Source organism: Salvelinus alpinus, chromosome 3 (genome assembly GCF_045679555.1).
Source record: "Salvelinus alpinus chromosome 3, SLU_Salpinus.1, whole genome shotgun sequence".
Classification (NCBI taxonomy): Eukaryota; Metazoa; Chordata; class Actinopteri; order Salmoniformes; family Salmonidae; genus Salvelinus; species Salvelinus alpinus.
In genome coordinates, this window is record NC_092088.1 from 59,577,772 (window position 1) to 59,595,863 (window position 18,092).

Below are 18,092 nucleotides of genomic sequence, written 5' to 3' on the forward strand. Positions count from 1 at the left end.
GGTCACCGACTCACCCACACGCTGTGCGCACTACCGAAAATTCAGCCTCTTCAGAAGAAGAGTTTCTTTGCTAAATGTCCATCCAAAAGTTCAACAGCTGCATCATATGTGTGTGCTTCCCTGAGCGTTTGGAGGATGTGCAGGCCCTCGGCGCCGAGACAGCGGAGAAGAATGGCCCTTTTCCTCTCAGGGCTAACCACATCCAGTCCGGTTGGTAGCATGTACGTCTCAAACAACAACTTCCATCTGTCCCATGGGATTGTTGGTTCACCCACGTGAGGAAAGAACTGGTAGAGATATTGTAGAAATACTTTCAGCCATCCACCTTCGCCAAATGCTATGTTTAAAAAAGATAAAAAAATAAACACTTGTTCTCAGTTGAAGCTGACGTTTATCTCAATGAGTAGCATCTAAAAAAAAAAACGTAAATAGGACCACCAAATCACCTAGTCATTTCAGATAAAAAAAACATATAAACAAAATAGACTGTCCAATCAATGATACGAATCATGGATGCTATACTAGACAATCAGTGATGAACACAACACAACAAGTGTCACGTTCCTGACCTGTTTTCTGTTAGTTTTTGTATGTGTTAGTTGGTCAGGACGTGAGTTTGGGTGGGCAGTCTATGTTTTCTGTTTCTATGTTGGTTAATGGGTGACCTAATATGGTTCTCAATTAGAGGCAGGTGGTTTTCATCTCCTCTGATTGAGAATCATATTAAGGTAGGTGTTGTCACATTGTTTGGCGTGGGTGGTTGTCTTCCATGTCTGTGTTTGTTTGCACCATACGGGACTGTTTCGTTCGTTCATCGTTTTATGTAGTCATTTTTCCTGTTCGTGCGTTCTTCGTGTTATATGTAAGTTCGTATGTTCAGGTTTGTCTACATTCGTTTTGTTGTTTTGTAAGTATTCAAGTGAAGTTCGTGTTTTTCGTCTACACTTAAATGAATTCATTATGTCTAAATACAACGCTGCAGTTTGGTTCAATCCCTGCTCCTCCTCTTCGGATGAAGAGGAGGAGGAACGCCGTTACAACAAGTCCAATGCAGGAAAAGCTAGACTAGAATAGCTTGCTGGACTTTATTTTTTTTTAGTATTTCTTCTACCAACAGACTATTCGAAGAGGGACGCAAGCTCTTTTTTGCTGAATGTTTAATACAGCAGCCAATAGAGCTCACGGGTAGTTTGAAAGAAGAGCGAACGCGTGATGGCGGAAGGCTATAGCAGTTATTTATTCAGACCCATAACCATTCTTCTTGAAGAGAAGTGAAAGCCTTCTGCATCTAATTCTAGTCCAATATTATTAAAGGATGTCATTAGAATGATGAAAATAAGGGCATCGAAACGTATTTCATTTAACTGTTGAGAGTGAGGAAGGAATGAAGCAACACTAGAGAGAGAAAGTGGAGGTAGACTAATAACATTAGGGGAAATACAAAAATATAAGCATAACATGCAACAATTTCAAAGATTTTAACGAGTTACAGTTCATATGAGGAAATCAATTCATAAGGCCCTAATCTATGGATTTCACATGACAGGGAATACACATATGCATCTCTTGATATAGATATTACTGTGATAGCCTATTGATGGAATATGGCTGAAGAGAATTCTACCACTGCAGATAGAGTTGTGTATGGGGGCGATATGGCGCTAATGGAGGAGCCTTTATCAGAAAACGCCTTGAAGGAGAACGTTTCCCAAATGTGCAAGTCCAGAAGGGGTAAACTGGCAATGCTGACTAGAAAAATGAACATTGTTACTGATCTGATGACTGAGTTGTAAAAAAACAAAACATGCTTCAGTTCAATGAAATGTTGAATGGATTCAAAGATTTGATTCATTCCTATCATCACATGATACCTGAGGATGAAAGAAAAAATGATATGCTGAATTGGAACCCAAATGGCAGCATATTCACGCATTTCTAGTTCTGTGTCCAACATACAAGCATTTCACTACACCCGCAATAAAATCTGCTAAATATGTGTATGTGACCAATACAATTTGATTTGATTTGAAACGGATTGCAGGTGCAGCCCCAGCACCAGAGAAACCTGATGAATGCACTGATGAGAAAGATGTTAAACCTACTGACAGTGTGTCCCAAACCTCCAGCCAAACCTCCAGCCGCAGGTCTAACAGGAGTTCACGCTCAGGTGAATCCTCCACATCCTCAGCCTGCATCCGACCAGAGGCCGACAGAGCAGCATTAATAACAAAGGCTGCTGCTCTCAAGTTCAAACACCTTCTAGAGAATAGGGAGGAGGAATTAAACCAACAAAAGATGGAACTGAGGAAAAGAAGGGAGACTCTTGAGCTGCAAACTGAAATAGCAGCTGCCTCAGCAAAGCTCATAGTCTAGACATCTGTAGGGAGAGAAAGGCCAACTCAATAATAGATGGCATGAATGACTACTTTGAGGAAACGGCAGAGAGATACAAGATCTATGACCTTGAATTTCACACAGGGCAGAGGGACACTTCTGCCAGGCATGCACCAAGTATGCGTCCCAAAGAAGGACCCCAATTCATTGAGCACATTGACCTTCAATCAGCCCAGGCTCACAGTGTTTCAGCTCAATCAGAACAGTCAGGACACAGTGTGATTCAGGCAGCAGCTCATGGAGAGCACACTGCTGCACAAGACTCAAACCCAAGTCTGCAGGCCTATACAGGACAAGGCCCCTCTGTGCTGACCAACTCACATAGAGTGCCATGGGGAGAACAGTCAAGACTTTCCAATTCACAGGACATTTCACAGGAAAACATTGAAAACCCTCTCATCACCATTCTCCAAAGACAGAATGAGGTTACTGCTATGCTAGTCAAACAGCAACATCATTCCGTTCTGCCACCCAGAGAAATTACTCTTTTTGATGGTGACATTTTACAGTACAGGTCCTTCATTCAGTCATTAGAACATGGTATATAGGCCAAACTAGTCAACACAAACGACACTTCCTCGAACAGTAAACCAGAGTGCAGCCTCGAGAGCTGGTTAGGAGCTGCCAACATATGGCTCCAGATAAGGCTATCAGAAAGACAAGGGCTTATTAAAGGAGAACTACGGTAATGAATACAAGATTGCCAATGCATGGAGAAGGCTTTTAGCTGGCCTAACATCAAATCCGAAGACCACAAGGCATTACAGGCCTATGCATTATACCTCAAATCAAATCAAATTGTATTGGTCACATACACATATTTAGCAGATGTTATGGCCGGTGTAGCGAAATGCTCAGAGGTTGTTGTAATGCAATGGTAGATATGGACGAGATGGATCTGGCCTCCAGCTTAAAGAACATCATCCTGTAATTACCCTACAAAGTCAGGGAGAGGTGGAGGTCAGTTGCTTGTGAGTTACAGGAGCAGGCGTGCTGGACTACTTGATCTCATCCTGTTCATGGAAAAACAGGTGAGAATAGATCCTATACAATCCAGAAGCAAGACTCAAAGGCCAAACGTCGAGGCTCATTCACACGTCTATTCACAAATACACAGGGAGCAGATTTGCTACCAGCATGTCATCACCACAGCAACCCCCCCCCCCCCCCCCCCCCCCCACCCACCCAAACCCAACACATCACACGTCTGTTGTGTAACGGCCGTCACAAATTGGAGCTGTGTCCACAACTTAGGAAAAGGAGCCACAGGGAGAAGATTGGTTTCCTAAAGGAAAAGGGAATTTGTTTTGGTTGCTTGTCAAGTGGGCACAAGAGACTGCAATAGGCGTCTCAAATGCAGTGTATGTAACCAAACTCACCCAAGTGTGCATCATATTGATCAGAGACAGCAGAGCACTGTTTTCTCAGTGAGCAGAGCACTGTTTTCTCTGAACACATGTGGGCATACTGGGGCCGGGGACCAAGAATGTGTACTTGCTATTGTGTACCAGTAAAGGTCAAACCCCCTTGTGGGAGTGTCCGGTACGCCAGTGGCTGTGTGTCGGCACCACACACACACACACACGTCTTCCTAACAGGCCCCCCGAGGCTGAACCGGATGACGCACACACTTATATGTTACCACTGTATGCAACTACCAAGCCCACCAAATCCTGAACCGGATGACATATTCTCTCCCTCCCCCACCTCTATTCAGCCACACTATCCATCAATACCTTAGGCTACTGCAGGCAACTGGGTCCTTACAAAACAATACCACTTAGTGCTTTATCAATTAGCAAGACTTAAATCCCTTGACATTTATATTCATTCTCACATCTCGATCATTGTCATAACAGAATTGCTGTTCTCTCTTCTCTTCTAAATCAGCTCTTATGGCACAGTTAGAGCAGATGTTGTGATGCACAGAGGCATACTGTATTCACATGTACACATAGTCATCTTATATCTATGCCTGTGGTGACCGGTATCATCTCATGTTATGGCATTGTAGGATGAAGAAGACTAAATCAGTAAAACAGAGTTCTGCAGCAGATTGTAGATTATCAGAGCAAACCCACAGATCAGATTGGAAAAGCAAATCCAAAACAATACACTCCCTATTCGCCCGCCACGGGCCTGTTGTGCCTCACACTTGCATGCATGTGCACACGTCAGAGCCACAGACGAGTCTTGGTGAAGATCCATCCTGTAAAGAACAAGAAGGCCCGCACACTGTTGAAGCTCCCAATTCACCGCTTTATTGATAACGTTTTCATCTGAAACGGCTCTTCGTCAGATCAAACAAACCAACTGAGTGTTCACATCCCAAAATATCCACATTTCACTTCACATGACCATTGCGGAAATGACGCATGGTGGGTGCAAAAACAATGGGTTTCTCTAATAATTTAATAACAATGAGTTGGGTAAATGTAGTAGTTCCAGAAAATAATATATATTTACAAAATGACCAAGATCATCACCCTTTCAGTCTGTCATCAACTGGTCATTCCTCTCCCTCCCTCTCTCCCTCTCTCCCTCTCTCCCTCCCTCCCTCTCTCCCTCCCTCCCTCCCTCCCTCCCGAGGATTTAACCTTAGCTAAAGAAATAAGAAAATACATGCAAATAGAAAAGACAATCCTCGTAATGTTTATAGAAAACATTTGTAAATAAATCTTGTTGGTATAGCAGCAGCCACAATACTGGCGCTGGCAGGCTTGGAGTTGCGTTGTGTGTTGTACAATAGCATAAGGTGGTTGCCTTAGCCCAGTGATAATTTAACAGGCTTCCATGGATTAAAGTAGTGCCTGCACCACAACGATGACGTCTCCATAGCAACAGGCTCTGTGCACTGCGGTCTGATGGGGGTCTAGTTTTTGGACTGAATGTGATTTGCAGCTCAATCTGCTATATTACTGAGAACTCTCTCTCTCTTTCACTCTCTCCCTCTCAGTACCCCCTGTCCCCCCCTTCCTCTTCCTCCCACGCTCCCTCTCTTTAAACAACCATCTCCCTTTGTCTCTTTGTCTCCACATCTACTCTCTCTTTATCATGGTCTCTCTCAACAGTCTCTTTTACATCCCGAGTCTCACACTCTATACCCTTCTCCCTCTGTATTTTCCTCACATCATCTCTCACTCCTCTTCCCATCATCGCTCTCCATCTCTATCCTTGTTATACCATAAGAGTGTGCTGCTATAAACTCCCCAAATTAGGCCCTGTATGTGGATATCCATCCTAATACAGATTATCATCAGGCTAATCCCTGCATATTGGAGCTGGAGAATGGGGAGCTCAGCTCAGTCCACTGCCTCATCGTCATCTCTCATCCTCTGTTTACAAACTCTCTGCTACTAATGTCATCAGCTACTGCATATTGCTTTTTCCTGGAAATAGATAAACGGAGCTATTACTCAGATATCTTTAGTTTATGAACACACACAGTGTGTGCTCACTCACGTGCGTGTATAAACGCACATTCACAGAACCACACATAGAAATACACACACACAGACACACAAAGACACAGCACTCAACCATGGTTGTGTGTTTCTAAGCAGCCTTCACATACACCATGACCTGCCTCCTTATCGATACCCTACAGTCCCTATAGCAGGGGTATTCAACTATAGACCTGGGGGCTGCAGAGTCAGCTAGTTTCCCTACCTCCTTAGAGTACATAATTGTTTCACCGTCACTGATTTGAGGAAATTGATTCAAGGTCATTGATTAGTCAGAGAGTGAACGTCGGCTCACCTGTCCTCCCTGGGTCAAACCAGTTGCTGAGTAAACAAAGATAAGCAAATTGCTATCAGGAACCTAGAGGACTGGATGAATCCTCCAGCTTTAAAAGCCTGACACATGATCACGAAAACACTGATGAAAAAGCCATAGGTATTGTATTTGTTGCATGGAGGGATGTATTAGGGTGATATTATTTATGTGTATAACTGGAGCCTATATGTAAACAATGTTATTTGTGACCTGGCAGTGCCTTCCTGCTTTTGTGACAGTGTTGCGTTCTCTACAATAGTTGTGTCTATTGAGTCTACTAAATAACAATTATTCCATGATCTTTTGACTTGCGATTTATACTACATTCATATGGCTGTGTTTACACAGTCAGCCCAATTATTTTGCCAATTACTTGCATATCTGATACCTATCTGATCTTTTCCCTAATGTGTAAACAGCAAAAAAAACACATGGAATCTGATCTTTTTACTGACGATTTATACCACCTCTATATGTGGATTTAAATCCTGATACAAACCCGATCCTCCACATGTGACTTCTGTCTGGATTCTCAGATCAGATTTTTTTGCTATGAAGCATATTTGTTTTTGCACATAACCTACCGTTACCAAGACAACCCCCTCAACATTTAAAGGAACAGTGACAAGAAATGAGCATAGCGTCTGTATGCTATTTCACATGCTACATCTTTTGAGTGAGCAAATCTGTAATAGGTCAAATGTAAAACTCCGTGTGGACAGTCAGTAAAAAAGATAGGATAGGCCTATGGAAGAAAAATCTGTGTAAACACCATGAGTGTGTGACAGTATTGAGTGGGATTGGTTGTCTATCCTCTCTGGGTTTAGACTAACGAGGCATGAAATGGTGTCTGATCAGCCTGGCTCTACAGTGAAGACATCACACTGACTCTAGAGATGTCTGAGGGACAAAATCTCTCCCCCTCTCCACTTCTCTCACTCTTTCTGTATCTCAATCTCTCTTCCCCTCTCTCTCTCTCTACCTCCCTCTCTCTCTCCCCCTCTATCCCTCTCTCCATTGCCTCATTAAGCCAGCCTTAGAGGAAAGCCTATCAATAGATTATTAAGATGAGAGCTCCAACAATTTCTACAGCATCGTTTGATATTTCAATTATTGATTATAATAAAATACAATGGACACAAAATGGACTCCAGCAAGACAATCTCTCTCTCCCCCTCTACCTCCTCCACTCTCCCTCCTCTCCCTCTCCCCTTCTCTCTCCAGCCCTCTACAGGAAGTCATAATTACCCACTAATTAAGCTCGGAGAGATATAGCAGTACTAATGGACTCAGCCATTTCATTCCCACTACTTTATTTGAGCTGCAAATCAAGACAATGGTCATGGACATGATTTCAGTCTATGTTCCAAATGGCACCCTATTCCCTATATAGCGTACTATGTTTGACCAGGGCCCATAGTAGTGCACCATATAGGAAATAGGGTGTCATTTGGGATGCAACCTGGATGTCATGACTTTATCTGCCTGTGGCTGAATTAAAGACAGAGGAGTAGAGAAAACACAGTGTACTCAATGTTGATTGGTAGGTGGTCGACAGCAGAGCTCAGAACCTCCACAGAGAGAGAGAGACAGTCAGACGGCTGCTGCTACAGTGAGTTTACATCTCTAACATCACTTGAACTTTTCACTGAGCGGCCACTACACGTGTGGACAACATCTGACCCAAGAATACAAATGGGATTGTAAACAAACATTCACCCTGTTGTGTCTAATACACCAGAGTAGCGTTTCGTTCCTCAGTTGAGTACCTTTTTGCTCCCTTTTATCCAACCTGGGCTTGAGCGCGTCGTGGTGCATTGATTCTCATTCCTATGTACTGTGTCGTGTCTGATAAACCCAGTGATCTTCAACCCCCAGTTTCTTGCCCAGCACTGGTCCTTGTGATGTTGCTGAACGGTCTCTCAGATGGTTAGCTAGCTAGCCTACACTGATTTAGTCAGCTCTCAAGAGTGGTTGGCAGGATTTTTTCCTGCCATTTAAATCCTTTGTCAGGCCACTTAAGCATTGTTTGGGGTCGCATAAGTCCAAACGGTGTAAATACAGTGCATTTGGAAAGTATTCAGACCCCTTCTCTTCTTCCACATTTTCTTACGTTAAAGTCTTATTCTAAAATTGATTAAATCAATGTTTTACTCATCGATCTACACACAATACACCATTACGATAAAGCAAAAACTGTTTTTTAGAAATATTTGCTAATTTATAAAAATAAAATAAAAACAGAAATACCTTATTTACATAAGAATTCAGACCCTTTGCTATGAGACTGGACATTGAGCTCAGGTGCATCTTGTTTCCATTGACCATCCTTGAGATGTTTCTACAACTTGATTGGAGTCAATTTCAATTCAATTCATTGGACATTATTTAGAAAGGCCCACACCTGTCTATCTATATAAGGTCCAACAGTTGACATTGCATGTCAGAGAAAAACCAAGCCATGAGGTCGAAGGAATTGTCCGTAGAGCTCCGAGACAGGAATGTGTCGAGGTACCAAAACATGTCTGCAACATTGAAAGTCCAAGAACACAGTGGCATCCATCATTCTTAAATGGAAGAAGTTTGAACCACCAAGACTCTTCCTAGAGCTGGCCGCCCGGCCAAACTGACCAGTCGGGGGAGAAGGGCCTTGGACCAAGAACCCGAGAGTCACTGACAGAGCTCCAGAGCTCCTCTGTGGAGATGGGTAACCCATCTTTGCACCACTTTACCAATCAGGCCTTTATGATAGAGTGGCCAGACGGAAGCCACTCCTCAGTAAAAAGGCACATGACAGCCTGCTTGGAGTTTGCCAAAAGGCACCTAACGACTCTCAGACCATGAGAAACAAGATTCTCTGGTCTGATGAAACCAATATTGAACTCTTTGGCCTGAATGCCAATCGTCTCGTCTGAAGGAAACCTGGCACCATCCCTACAGTGAAGCATGGTGGTGGCAGCATCATGCTGTGGGGATGTTTTTCAGCGGCAGGGACTGGGAGACTAGTCAGGGTCAAGGGAAAGATGAATGGACCAAAGTACAGAGAGATCCTTGATGAAACCTGCTCCAGAGCCCTCAGGACCTCAGACTGGGGTAAAGCTTCACCTTCTAACAGGACAACAACCCTAAGCACACAGCCAAGACAACGCAGGAGTGGCTTCGGGACAAGTCTCTGAATGTCCTTGAGTGGCCCAGCAAGAGCCCAGACTTGAACCAGATCGAGCATCTCTGGAGAGACCTGAAAATAGTTGTGCAGCAACACACCCCATCCAACCTGAAACAGCTTGAGAGGATCTGCAGAGAAGAGTGGGAGAAATTTCCCAAATGCAGGTGTGCCAAGCTTGTAGCGTCATACCCAAGAAGACTTCAAGCTGCAATCACAGCTTGAAGGGTCTGAGTGCTTATGTAAATGTACAATAAGTTTTCTAAAAATCATTTTTTTCTTTTTCATTATGGGGTATTGTGTGTAGATTGTAGAGGGAAAAAACGAATGTAATCAATTTTTGAATAAGGCTGTAACGTAACAAAATGTGGAAAAAGTCAAGTGGTCTGAATACTTTCCGAATGCACTATACAGTATATATTTTTTTGGGGGGGGTTGAAATTATTTTTTGGGATGGAAAAACACTTTCAGTGTTAACTTAAACAACTAAAAACAGATATAAAGTATGTAGAAAAGATAATGGACCTATATATATTTTAGTAATATAATCTTTGAGAACAAAACAACGACCAAAATAAAAAGATAGACATTCAGGGAAAATAACAAAATAAATGCATTTACCAGTATAAATTATGTTATTATGTTTGATCAATAGAACACAGCATTAGCCATGGTACAATGTCAGGAAAATAGCTTTACAACTGCTAAATGTTCTCTCATCTCCATGGCAGAATATGTAGAATCATAGGAAATTTGCTTTAAAACTGCAAAGTTCTCTCGCAGCTGCATGGCAAAATGTATAGAATTACAGGAAATTGGCTTGTACATGCAAAAATGTCTCTACACTGCCCAGATGGGGGATTCAAACATTTTCTCAATAATGTAACTGCGCTGACCACCCTTGCCATGCCCACCACCGAAGCCCCTTTTTGATTCAGAAAAAGAAAACTGATTGGGCGATGCATCATCCTAAATAAAGTTCATAGTAAATTACATGGACAGCACACAAACATACAGTGCCTTCAGAAAGTATTCATACCACTTGACTTATTTCACATTATGTTGTGTTACAGCATGAATTTAAAACTATTCTCACCAATCTACACACAATACCCCTTAATGACAAAGTGAAAACATGTTTTTTGTAATGTTTTCAAATTGATTGAAAATTAAATACAGAAATATCTCATTTACATAAGTATTCACAGGGATTACAGCTGTGAGTCTTTCTGGGTAAGTCTCTGAGAGCTTTGCACACCTGGATTGTACAATATTTGCACATTATTATTTTTTAAATTCTTCAAGCTTTGTCAAGGTGGTTGTTGATCATTGCTAGACAACCATTTTCATGTCTTGCCATAGATTTTCAAGCAGATTTAAGTCCAAAACTGTAACTATACCACTCCGGAACATGCAATGTTGTCTTGGTGAGCAACTCCAGTGTAAATTTAGCCATAGGTGTTAAGTTATTGTCCTGCTGAAAGGTGATTTCTTTCTCCCAGTGTCTGTTGGAAAGCAGACTGAACCAGGTTTTTCTTTAAGATTTTGCCTCTGTTTAGCGACATTCTGTTTATTTTTATCCTAAATAAATTCCCTAGTCCTTGCCAATGACAAGTGTACCCATAACATGCAGCCACCACCATGCTTGAAAATAGTACTCATTGATGTGTTGTGTTAGATTTGCACCAAACATAACGCTTTGTATTCAGGACATAAAGTTAAGTTCTTTGCCACATTTATTGCAGTTTTACTTTAGTGTCTTACTGCAAACAGGCTTCCTTCTTTTCACTGTCATTTAGGTTAGTATTGTGGAGTAACTACAATGTTGTTGATACATCTTCAGCTTTCTCCTACCACAGACATTAAACTCTGTAACTGATTTAAAGTCACCATTGGTCTCACGGTGAAATCCCTGAGCAGTTTCCTTCTTCTCCGGCAACTGAGTTAGGAAGGACGCCTGCATTTCTGTAGTGACTGGGTGTATTGATACACCACCCTAGACCCACTCCAATTTGCATACAGCCCAAACAGATCCACAGATGATGCAATCTCTATTGCACTCCACACTGCCCTTTCCCACCTGGACAAAAGGAACACCTATGTGAGAATGCTATTCATTGACTACAGCTCAGCGTTCAACACCATAGTACCCTCAAACCTCATCACTAAGCTAAGGAACCTGGGACTAAACACCTCCCTCTGCAACTGGATCCTGGACAACCTGACGGGCCGCCCCCAGGTGGTGAGGGTAGGTAGCAACACATCTGCCACGCTAATCCTCAACACTGGAGCTCCCCAGGGGTGCATGCTCAGTCCCCTCCTGTACTCCCTGTTCACCCACGACTGCATGGCCAGGCACGACTCCAACACCATCATTAAGTTTGCAGACGACACAACAGTTGTAGGCCTGATCATCGACAATGACGAGACAGCCTATAGGGAGGAGATCAGAGACCTGGCCGGGTGGTGCCAGAATAACAACCTATCCCTCAACGTAACCAAGACTAAGGAGATGATTGTGGACTACAGGAAAAGGAGCACCGAGCATGTCCCCATTCTCATCGACGGGGCTGTAGTGGAGCAGGTTGAGAGCTTCAAATTCCTTGGTGTCCACATCAACAACAAACTAGAATGGTCCAAACACACCAAGACAGTCGTGAAGAGGGCACGACAATGCCTATTCCCCCTCAGGAAACTAAAAAGATTTGGCATAGGTCCTGAGATCCTCAAAAAGTTCTACAGCTGCAACATCGAGAGCATCCTGACTGGTTGCATCACTGCCTGGTACGGCAATTTCTCGGCCTCCGACAGCAAGGCACTTCAGAGGGTAGTGCGTACGGCCCAGTACATCACTGGGGCAAAGCTGCCTGCCATCCAGGACCTCTACACCAGGCGGTGTCAGAGGAAGGCCCTAAAAATTGTCAAAGACCCCAGCCACCCCAGTCATAGACTGTTCTCTCTACTACCGCATGGCAAGCGGTGCCGGAGTGCCAAGTCTAGAACAAAAAGGCTTCTCAACAGTTTTTACCCCCAAGCCATAAGACTCCTGAACAGGTAACCAAATGGTTACCCGGACTATTTGCATTGTGTGCCCCCCCCAACCCCTCTTTTACGCTGCTACTACTCTCTGTTTATCTTATATGCATAGTCACTTTAACTATACATTCATGTACATACTACCTCAATTGGTCCGACCAACCAATGCTCCCGCACATTGGCTAACCGGGCTATCTGCATTGTGTCCCACCACCCGCCAACCCCTCTTTTTACGCTACTGCTACTCTCTGTTCATCATATATGCATAGTCACTTTAACCATACCTACATGTACATACTACCTCAATAAGCCTGACTAACCGGTGTCTGTATATAGCCTTGCTACTCTTATTTTCAAATGTCTTTTTACTGTTGTTTTATTTCTTTACTTACACACACACACCACAACACAACACACACACACACACACACACACACACACACACACACACACACACACACACACACCTTTTTCGCACTATTGGTTAGAGCCTGTAAGTAAGCATTTCACTGTAAGGTCTACACCTGTTGTATTCGGCGCACGTGACAAATAAACTTTGATTTGATTTGAATTAGTAACCACCATGCTCAAAGGGATATTCAATGTCTGCTTTTTTTTTTACCCATCTACCAATAGGTGAGGCATTGGAAAACCTCCCTGGTCTTTGTGGTTGAATCTGTGTACAGATAATTGTATGTGTGGGCTACAGAGATGAGGTAGTCATTCAAAAATCATGTTAAGCACTATTATTGCACACAGAGTGAGCCCATGCAACTTATTATGTGACTTGTTAAACAAATGTTTACTCCTGAACTTATTTAGGCTTGGTATAACAAAGGGGTTGAATACTTATTAAGCTTTTCATTTTTAATTAATTTGTAACATTTCCCCAAAAATAATTCCACTTTGACATTATGGGGTATTGTGTGTAGGCCAGGAACACACAATCGAAATGTAATCCATTTATATTGAGGCTGTAACACAACAATCTTTGGGTGTGAATATTTTCTGAAGGCACTGTAATAGATAAAAGGGTACTTGAAAGAACTTAGGTGAAACGTACTTTCATTAGAGCCTCCCTGATTCTCATCCAAGGTCCGCACATAGTCATCCTGCAGAGACAGAGAGTTCCAAGTTAACCCACAGTAAAATAAGCATCATGATTAACTGAGTGAGTGAGTCAATGGTTGCTTCCCAAATGGCACCCTATTCGGTATATAGTGCACTATTTTTGACCAGAGCCCTATGGGTCTGCATGGGGATTTAAGGAGCTGCATGGCAGCCTGTAGTAATTCACCAGAATAGTCTTGCACACACTGTGTGTCCAAAATGGAACCCTATTCCCTATATAACGCACTACTTATCCCATGGGGCTCTTGTGTAAAGTCAAAAGTAGTGCACAATATAGGGAATGGAGTCTGGATGCATTTGGTATGCATCCAATGGCTGTGGAACATATGGCTTCAGGGGGAAGCGGGCTTTGAATTGTAATCCTTACTTTTTATACTTGTTGTAATGAAAGGAAAAATCACTCCACAACTATCTTTTGGTATTTTTTCCATTAGTCCACTGTTGATATAGTCCCAAATGTTTTGCATGTCAGCAATGACGTTTTCAAGATACAGGACTTTCAAAAAGCAAATTGTCATTTGCCACATCATCATAATGATGCGTTTTGCATCATATGAAGTCATTTCCATCATCATGATGATGCGGCAAATGACAATTTGCTTTTTGAAAGTCCTATATCTTGAAAATGTCGTTGCTGACATGCAAAACATGTTGCGACTGTATCAACAGTGGACTAATTAAAAAAATACCAAAAGATAGTTGTGGAGTGATTTTTCCTTTCATTACAACAGTAACCATCCTCATTAAAATTGACAAATTGAAGGAGCGAGAGAGAGAGAACGTGTCTAGGGCGGGCGGGAGAGTGAGGAAATTGCAATAAAGAGAGAGACAGAGACACAATGAAAGTGAGTTACAAGTATTTTTTTAAAGACATCAGACAAAAGAAAACGGGAAGAGTAGAATATAGATGAAAAAGAAACTGACCTCTACTTCCTGGTGGAACGAGATGCAAAAGAGAAGAAAACAGAGGGATAGTTTGAGGATAAGAAGTGTAACATCAAATATATCGAAGTGTATTAATCAACATTCATCACCATCTTCAGTATACAGCGTCTCTTGATTCGTGCTAAGGTCTCCACAAAGACACAATAAATAACAACCAGCTTTTGTTAGCAGTGACTTCACATATAATTGCTTCTGCAACAGGCAGAGAAAAAACAATATTGTTCAAAGCATTTGTATCCTCATAAAACGGAATGCACAACAGAAGTAAAAGAAAGAGCAAGCATATTTCCCCAGTATCAATAAATATACACAAATTTACATTGTGATATCCTCCCTGTATCTATTTGGTTGTGAATATGCTCTATAGCAAACAGCAAAGAAATTCAGCATATTGGCTTAGGCCTATCTCTTGGCCTCAGAACAGTAAATAGCAGCCATTTGGTGAAATATATGGTCTCCCTCCTTAGCGATGGTATACTCCGTAGGAAAAACATCACCATAAACATTTACTGTACAGGAAGAAGAGGTGCCAAAAAGCTCCCAATGGAAGCCATAAAGCGTGACACCCTCATAAAGGCATACTGGGGTCTTCCCTCTCTGCTCCTTGGGGCTGTTTTCATGGAGGTAAATATTTTCCGTCTATAACCAGGTTTCCATACAACCTTTTTATGAGAGTAAAGTACATGTCGGATAACAAATGACACGACAGGTCTGATGGAAACAGCAAAACAAAATATGCTATATAAAGTGGGATCTTTTTGTGTCTGTAAAATTAAATATGCAAGAAATGGCAGTGGAATTGCTTTTATGAACAAATATTGATATATTAACCATCATATCGATGTAAAATTGGAGTCACGCGATGATATGTTGTGTGGTCCTCCCACGACGACTCGTGAAAGCATGCAGTTTATTAGGCTACAGATGAAATAAGTGGTGATGAACTTCACAGGGTGATGAGCTTGATGCTGATTTCAATAAATATTAAGGGTCTTATTCTGGTGACATGATGATCGATGCTTGGCTGCTGTTTGACAAAAAAAGTATTTAGCTCTTATCGATAATAATCTCATCAAGTAGACTAGCCTACCTGTAGACAGTGTTGCCAACACCTCAGTAAGGAAAGTAGCTATTGGCTGTCCTAAAAGTCGCTAGAAGTCTCTAAATGACGTCATCGCCTAATTTGCATAATTGGCCATGTGCATGTAACTGTGATGGACGCTGTAGGTGAAAGGAATAACGTCTTGGGAGAGACAAAAAGTGAGTAAAAAACACCCTAAATATGTTTAGAACTACAAATGAGCAAGCTGCAGAGAGTGGCACACACAGCGAATATGAACCAGATATTTGAGGCCATACTCCTCCTTCAGCACTTTATGGACCCCATTGTTAATCCCCGTCATAAAAGAGGCATTGTCAGTCCCTATCCCCAGGAGTTTCTCTTTTTTAAGACAACACTTCTCGAGGAAAGCCACAACAGCACGGGCTATAGATTTGGCATCTCCTCCCTACAACTCAACAAGCCCCAGAAATGTTGATACAATTGTCTGCTTGGTGTCACTAAAGTACCTTATCACAACCCCCAGGTACTTAGAAACACTTACATCCGTGGACTCATCAAGCAGGAGGCTGATCACCCACATCTGCGACCAACTTTTTCAGAAAGTATGGTGCTAGAACACCATTAATCATTTCTGTGCACGTTGTCCTGTGCATTTTCAAGTGGGTAGCAGCAGTGGAGTCTGGGAAAGCAGCTCTACATGCTTCTCCAATGTGATCACATGCCAGCATGGAACAGTGTTCAGCGATAGCTAATGCCATGGTGGCCTCAGTGTTTTTTGCAGAGTCAATTTTTTAAACCATAAATGGCAGCTTGTTTTGGGTGGAACTGTTATAAGGCTTTGCCTTTTGAGTATGTTTTTGAGTTGTCATGTGTTTTTTTACTTCACTAAGTTTGGTGTAGAAATCAGCCTTACAATACAGGCAGTATGGCCGTGTATCATCTCCAATAAACGGCTTCAACCAGCCTTTGGAATTCAGGGTTTGATTCCCACTCCTTTCTGTATTTTTGAGTGTACAGTTTAGACAGACATGATGAGCTAGCCAGCTAGATGTTTAGCTTATGTCACAGAGAGGCACACACACAGTGGACAACGTGAGTAAGTGACTGAGGCTGTGTGACTCAAATGCAGTGATTGATTTTTTTTGCAGTGATTTATTTTAGACAAAGAACATTTTACATTTACATCCCGCCTTGAATGTAAGCCAGGAATCAGCCAGCGGCGGCTTCCCGCATGCGCGATTCATTTGCAGTCTGGACGCGGAGGGGCGCGAGGACTGAGCCGCCTGTGAGTGCTTTGGGACGGGGATGGGGCCCACGGCAGCACCTGCTGCTCGTTGACAAGAGTAAGAACGATACGTGCTTTCATGTCAGAGTCTCCAAAAGTCTCCAAAAAATGTCGCTAGTCGATTTTTTGAAAATGTGTCGCTAGAGGGGTCTGAATACTCGCTAAATATAGCGACAAAGTCGCTAAGTTGGCAACACTGCCTGTAGAGCCTAGCCGCACTGTATCTGCCAGCTGTTGGCTAGAGCGCATGTGTCAATACCAGAGTGGGAACATTCACTATATAATGCAAAACATTTTGTGACAAAACCATCAGCAGATTTGAAAATGCAATGGAAACCCATTTAACCTTTTTTTTTTTGGTACATGGGAATTTAACCGCAAATGTAATGTGAACTACGTCATCACGCACAGGCTTTTATCCGCAACAAGTCAATTTAATGGAATCACATCTCTGGTGGGAAAATGCACATATATTATTTTATGCAGATTTTAGAATATTGGTATGAAAATCTGTTAACCTAGCTAATGGCAGAGATTCAACTCTGCCATTTAGAACCTCCCAGACCACAACACTACTGTTCTCTCTCTCTCCCTCCAATGGGAATGAGCTGATTTCCCTGAACCCATTTCTCTCCTCTTCCCCTATCTGTCCACATCCCTCTCTCCTCCTCAGTCCCAGCCAGAGTACTTACAGTAAACTGGGTGGTGTCTCTGACAAGGGGAGGAACTGAATTTAAAAGTCTCAAAACAGTCATCCTGATGCACATGTAAAATAGCCTTTTGAGTGACTAAAACATCATAAATAATATTTGTTTTGGATAGAAGTGCTCAAAATTTGAGAATTTGTTCTTTTTCTCTCATGGCTAAGTACCAGAAAGTTTGAAAAGACAGGCTGAGTGGGCAGGGAGATTATATTCATGAGCTCGCCTTGACTGACAGATCTTTCAAATGCCAAGTAACTTGGATGCAGTGAGCAATGTTGCAGTAAAATCATCTCAAGCTAATTTGATGGTACACAAAGCTACTCAATCAACATTGAAATTGCATCACTAACCACGTTTCCATCCACAGTTTTTATGTGAGTAAAGTCATACCGTATAAAAAAAAAAACACTGACTCAATAAGCCATGCCTTCTAGGCATGCTATAAAGTTCAAAAGTTATGGGCAAAGTTAGAAAGTTGGCTGTCAGAAGTAGTACGATGTAAATTTACTTTTTTTTTAAAGTATATATAAAAACTGGAAATCAACCAATCCTCCATCGTTAACACAATGGAAAGGTCAAGGTTTTATTATCTAA

At 42.2% G+C, this 18,092-nt stretch overlaps 1 protein-coding gene across 1 annotated transcript in view; it reads right to left on the reverse strand.

Annotated features, from left to right (window-relative positions):
• Positions 1-18,092, reverse strand: part of LOC139571049 (testican-2-like) — a 61,659-nt gene that overhangs the window by 21,957 nt on the left and 21,610 nt on the right. Inside the window, exon 2 of the mRNA XM_071393531.1 lies at positions 13,434-13,482. Within this exon, the coding sequence (XP_071249632.1) occupies positions 13,434-13,482 (49 nt within the window). The remainder of the gene's footprint in view (positions 1-13,433; positions 13,483-18,092) is intronic.